The sequence below is a fragment of the Cebus imitator genome, unplaced genomic scaffold (genome assembly GCF_001604975.1).
Source record: "Cebus imitator isolate Cc_AM_T3 unplaced genomic scaffold, Cebus_imitator-1.0 Scaffold356, whole genome shotgun sequence".
Lineage (NCBI taxonomy): Eukaryota > Metazoa > Chordata > Mammalia > Primates > Cebidae > Cebus > Cebus imitator.
This window is the reverse complement of record NW_016107671.1, coordinates 1,052,731-1,059,087: the sequence shown is the minus strand read 5'-3', so window position 1 is coordinate 1,059,087 and position 6,357 is coordinate 1,052,731. Positions and strand designations below refer to the sequence as shown.

At 48.8% G+C, this 6,357-nt stretch overlaps 1 protein-coding gene across 3 annotated transcripts in view; it reads left to right on the top strand.

The window, feature by feature from the left end:
• Window positions 1-6,357, top strand: part of SIPA1L3 (signal induced proliferation associated 1 like 3) — a 293,992-nt gene that overhangs the window by 188,920 nt on the left and 98,715 nt on the right. For all 3 annotated transcript variants that reach the window (XM_017506624.2, XM_017506623.2, XM_037730739.1), the window contains 2 exons: window positions 1,663-1,851; window positions 2,729-2,903. In XM_017506624.2, the coding sequence (XP_017362113.1) occupies window positions 1,663-1,851; window positions 2,729-2,903 (364 nt within the window). The remainder of the gene's footprint in view (window positions 1-1,662; window positions 1,852-2,728; window positions 2,904-6,357) is intronic.

Genomic DNA, 6,357 nt, shown 5'->3' with positions numbered 1-6,357 from the left:
AAAAAAAAAAAAAAAAAAAAAAAAAAACCTCCCTTGAACAGACCTTTACATACAGTTAGACAATTACTACATTACCTGAAGCACAGTGCAGTGAACTGCACCTTCTTGAATGTGACTTGTTATTAAGGTATATCACTTAGACATTTCTTTGGCTGCAAAGCAGTAGAAAACCTGACTAACATTTTGAGACGGAGTCTTGCTCTGTCACCCAGGCTGGAGGGCAATGGCGCAATCTTGGCTCACTGCAACCTCCGCCTCCCAGGTTCAAATGATTCTCCTGTTGCAGCCTCCTGAGTAGCCGGGATTACAGACATGCACCACCAAGCCCGGCTAATTTTTGTGTTTTTAATGGAAATGCGGTTTTGCCATGTTGGCCAGGCTGGTCTCAAACTTTTGGCCTCAAGCAGTCTGCCTGTCTTGGCCTCCCAAAGGGGGCTCTCCTTTTATTAGTGGGAAATCTGCCCCAGAAGTCCTCATTAAGCACAATTCTCCAACATCTTACTGCCTGGAATTGGTCACATGGTTGGCTATAGGAAAAACTTGGAAAGCAACATCGGGAATGGGAATGAGATGACTGTGATTGGCTTTGACTAAAGGTTTTCATCCCTGACTACACATCAGAAGCACCTGAGATGGTTTAAAAATATGCCATGCGTACAGACATGCATGTCTGGCCCCATCCCAGACCAACCAAATTAGAGACACGGGTGCTGTTTTCTTTCTTATTTATTTATTTTTTGAGACTGAGTCTTGCTCTGCCGCCCAAGCTGGAGTGCAGTGGTACCATCTTGCCTCACTGCAACCTCCACCTCCCGGGTTCAAGCAATTCCTCTGCCTCAGCCTCCTGAGTAGCTGGGATTAAAGGCTACAGGATCACCCCACCAGTTAATTTTTGTGGTTTTAGTAGAGATAGGATTTCACCATGTTGACCAGGGTAGTCTCGAATCTTGACCTCAAGTGATCTGCCCACCTTGGCCTCCCAAAATGCTGGGATTACAGGCATGAGCCACCATGCGTGGCCGTTTTTTTTTGTTGTTGTTGTTTTGTTTTTTTAAATGAAACTGGTTGAAAACCAGTGCCACAGCTCAAGATCTAAGACGGTGCCAGTATTCAAGGCAGGCGGGTGTTGTATATGCACATTTACACTACTGTGTATATAATACAATGTTACTGTAATAATGACGAGAGCCCACTTCCTGGCAGGGCCTGTTTTATTCATTATACTTCCTACTGCCTTACATAATTCATCTCCCCCATTCAAATGTCAGCGCCACAAGGACAAGGCTTTTTGTTCATTGCCCCTAGAATAGGACTCAGTGCCTCATAGGTAGCACTCAGTCAGTATGTGTTGAACAAATGAAGGCAGTTTACATTATTGTCTCATTTAATCCACCCAACACTCCTTCAAGGTTATGATACCATCCTGTACCCATTTCACAGAAGAGCAACATGAGGCTCAGAGATACGAAGTCACTTGGTCAAGACCACACAGCCAGGAGGCAGCAGGTTCAAGTACTGCCTCAGACCTAGGGCTTTCTGACCTTAGAGCACAAACTTCCAGTCAACACACGTGTCTCTTTCAAAAAAAGATACCTCTCATATGCTCTAATCCCTTTCTAGGTCCTGAGAGCCCCCTAACTTTCCCTTCTATCCCCTGAGTAGCTCATCACCCTGCGGGGCTCCATCCTGGAAGATGCCACACCCACAGCCACCAAGCATGGGACTGGGCGAGGTCTGCCCTTGAAGGATGCCTTGGAGTATGTCATCCCCGAGCTCAACATTCACTGCCTGCGGCTGGCCCTCAACACCCCCAAGGTGACGGAGCAACTGCTGAAGCTCGATGAGCAAGGGGTAAGCCAGGGGCTGGAGGTGGGAGGGCTGCTGGGAAAGTAGCTGGCAACCCCACTCCTGGTACCATTTTCTTTTTTCTTTGCAAGTAACAGTAACCTACTTAAGCTGGTTTCAGCAAAAGCAGGGATTCAAATCAAATTCTAGTGGTGCTAAGAGCAGGAATGTAACTGGGTCTTCTATAGGAGGGAGATTGTCTGGGCGTGAGATCGCTGCTAGGTCCGCATGTGTACATGCATATATGTGTCCGTGATGTGTGCCTTTCCTCCCCACAACTTATGCTGGCTCCCTCTGCTTCTCTCACCTCTCCTACAGCTCCCAGTCTGTTAGAATTACAGCCACACACAGACCCCAGCAAGCTGACTCTGGTCACAGGAGAGCCATTGATTGGGCTATGCATAGGTCAGCTGTCTGTCCATGGCCCAGTCACCCGTGACCAGGGGAATCTGGGATACCTAAAGCAAACATGGTTATTGGGAGCCCATTCCCTTAAAAAGATACTGAGTATAAGCCTTGAACCCTCCAGATTTTGCTTTTGCAGAATCTCAGCTCGTCCCCGTCCACCTACTGTGGGAAGCTGGCCAAGGCAACAGTCTCTTTCATGCAAGCATGCCATCACCAGCCATCCTCCACCCGCCATAGTGAGAAGAGGTGGCCTAGACACCTCGTTGTGCTTCTCTGGAGTAGAAGGGAGGGGGAGGGACAACTGGGACATGCTGCCATGCCCCAACATTGTTTTCCTTCCTGTCTGGCTGTGGCTCTGGGTTCCCCAGTGATCCCAGCAACTTCCAGGGCTGAAGGCCTCAGAAATACCCCTTGCTCCCTTCCCTCTGCCGTCTCTGCCTGGCCTGCCTCCACAAAGCCACTCTTGTCTCTGCAGCTCTGCCGGAAGCACAAGGTGGGCATCCTCTATTGCAAGGCTGGCCAGAGCTCCGAGGAGGAGATGTACAACAACGAGGAGGCCGGCCCCGCCTTTGAGGAGTTCCTCTCCCTCATCGGCGAGAAGGTCTGCCTGAAGGGCTTCACCAAGTACGCCGCCCAGCTGGATGTCAAGAGTAAGTGGGGGCCAGTTAGGTCACAGTGAGCCACGGCCACAGGCCCACGCAACGGGCAAAGTTTAAAAGGCCTGGGGATGCCAAGGTGGGGATGTGGAGCAGTGGGAGCTCTCAGACTTCACTTGTAGGAGCACGAATAAGTACAGCCACTTTGTTTTTCAGTTTTTTTGTTTTGTGTTGTTTTGTTTTGGGGTTCTTTTTTTTTTGAGACAGAGTCTCACTCTGGCCTAGGCTGGAGTGCAGTGACATCATCCCAGCTCACTGCAACCTCCACCTCCCAGGTTCAATCGATTCTCCTGCCTCAGCCCCCCAAGCAGCTGTGAGTACAGGTGTGCACCACCACACTGGGCTCCAATTTTTGTATTTTTAGTAGAAATGGGGCTTCACCATCTTGTCCAGGCTGGTCTTGAACCCCTGACCTCACGTGATCCACCCACCTCCACCTCCCAGAGTGCTGGGATTACAGGTGTGAGCCACCACGCCTGGCCATGTGCAGCCACTTTGGAAAACAGTACAGCACATTCAAGTCCAGTTTGAAGAGATCCTGCTGTGTGACTCAGCTCCTGCCCGCCTAGACATGCACTGTCTAATATGCAGCGGGAGAGGGCTGAATATCCCTAACCGCTGGCACCTCCATGCACCCAGTGCACACTGGCAGAGTTGTGGTGTGTTCACCTAGTGGAGATGAACTGGCACGGTGGGCATCAGCATGGAAGAGAGCCACATGCTTCGTGCTGTGCACAGACAGCAAGCCTCAGAAGAGCGGGACCTGAATGATGCCTTTTGAGACCAAGTCTCACTCTGTTGCCCAGGCTGGAGTGCAATGGCACAATCTCGACTCACTGCAACCTCTGCCTCCCGGGTTCAAATGATTCTCCTGCCTCAGCCTCCCGAGTAGCTGGGATTACAGGCGCCCACCACCATTACCAGCTAATTTTTGTATTTTTAATAGAAACGGGGCTTCACCGCGTTAGCCAGGCTGGTCTTGAACTCCTGACCTCATGATCCACCTTTCTCGGCCTCCCAAAGTGCTGGGATTACAGGCATGAGCCACCATGCCCGGCCCATACTAATTATTTTTTATAGAGACAAGATCTCGCTATGTTACCCAGACTGGTCTCAAACACAAGGCCTCAAACGATCCTTGGCCTCCCAAAGTGCCGGAACTACACACATGAGGCACTATACCTGGCCTAACAATTAGTTTTAAAACTAATTGCTAAACTAAAACTAATCTCAAAAATTTTTAAAAACCAGTAGGCCCAGCAGGGTGACTCACAGCTGTAATCCCAACACTTTTGTAGGCCAAGGCAGGAGGACTGCTTGAGACCAGGTGTTCAAGACCAGCCTGGGCAATAAAACAAGACCCTGTCTCTGAAAAAAAAAAACAAAAAAACAAAAACCCCAGCACTATATTATTTGGGGATATGCTCTTATATAGCGGAACTTTGAGGAAAAACAGAGCCAAGCATGGTGGCTCATGCCTGTAATCCAGCACTTTGGGAGGCTGAGGCAGGAGGTTTGCTTGAGCCTGGGAGTTTGAGGCTGCAGTGAGCCATAATCATGCCACTATACTCCAGCCTGGGTGACAGAGCAAGACCCCATCTCAAAAATAAATAAATAGGTCAGATTTGGTGGCTCACGCCTATAATCCCAGCACATTGGGAGGCCGAGGTGGGTGGATCAGGAGTTTGAGACCAGCCTGGCCAATATGGTGGAACTCCATCTCTACTAAAAAATACAAAAATTAGCCTGGGGTGGTGGCATGAGGCTGTAGTCCCAGGTGCTCGGGAGGCTGAGGCAGGAGAATTACTTGAACCTGGGAGGCTGAGGTTGCACCACTGCACTGCAGCCTGGTGACAGAGTGAGAGTTTGTCTCAAAATTAAAATAAAATAAGCCAGGCTCAGTGGCTCATGCCTGTAATTCCAGCACTTTGGGAGGCTGAGGCGAGCAGATCACCTGAGATCAGGAGTTCAAGACCAGCCTGGCCAACATGGAAAAACAACTTCTCTGCTAAAGATATGAAAAAAATTAGCTGGGCATGGTGGTTCATGCCTGTAATCCCAGCTGCTTGGGAGGCTGAGGCAGGAGAATCTCTTGAACCTGGGAGGCAGAGGTTGCAGTGAGTCGAGGCTGCACCATTGCACTCCAGCCTGGGCAACAGTGCGAGACTCTCAATGAATGAATGAATGAATGAATGAATAGGAAAAATAAGGGAACACTGGAGACAATGCGCAGGATAGTGTTAGCTGTCCAGGGAGAGGTGCCTGTGTCTGGGGAATGGTGCTCACATTAGAGTGTGGGTGATGATCTCTTTCTTAAGGTGGTGGCACATAGGACGTGCTCATTGTAGCAGTCTCTGTACATATCGTGTATGTGTACATAAATATATATGATATATGGGGCTAGGCACAGTGGCTTACACCCATAATCCCTACATTTTGGGAGGCTGAGGTGAGTGGATCATCTGAGGTCAGGAGTTTGACCAGCCTCACCAATGTGGTGAAACCCCATCTGCACTAAAAATACAAAAATTATCCAGGCATGGTGGCGGGCACCTGTAATCCCAGCTATTTGGAAGGCTGAAGCAGGAGAATCACTTGAACCCAGGAGGCAGAGGTTGCAGTGAGCCCACATTGGGCCATTGCTCTCCAGCCTGGGTGAAAGAACGAAACTGCATCTCAAAAAAAAAAAAAAAAAACAACCGCTCTGGAGCCCGACAGCCTGAGTCCTGGTCCAGACTCTACCACTCATTGCAGCGTGGACTTGGGAAGTCACTCCCTCTCCATGCCTCAGTTTCCCGCTCTGAAACATGGTCTTAATAAGCAGGTTTGCCTCATCCTGGTCATAACCCTCCCTCCTATTAGAGAGAACCCATATCCTGATTCTCAGTGATAACCATTTCTTTGCTTTTCTTCATAGTTTTGCTACTTATGTACGCATCCCTGATGGGGGTAATTTGACCTGCTTTTGCACGTCACATGAATGGGATCACACAGTGTGTGCTGCTTTGTGTCAGCATCTTTCACACAATGCTATATTTAGAGGATTCCCCCATGCCGCAACCACAACTCATTCCTTTTCTTGGCCATATATTTTTCCACAGTGTGAATTTACCAGTGTGTTCACCCTTTCTCTTGACTGACACTTGAAGATTCTTGCACGCACATCCCGGGACACATGTACATGTTTTCTCTGGGCCATGCTTCTAGGAGAGGAAGTGCTAGGTGATGAGTGAAGCCTATCTTGAGGTTTAAGAGAGATTGCTAAAAAGTTTTCCAAAACTCTTGTACCAATTTACACACCTATCCAACCGCCTCAAGAGTTCCGGTTGCTCCACATTCTCACCAACCCTTGGTGCTGTCAGATTTTTTAATATTTACCAATCTGGTGGGTACACAGCAATGAGGTTTCCTTGTTATCTAAATGTATTTCATTTTTTTTTTTTTTTTT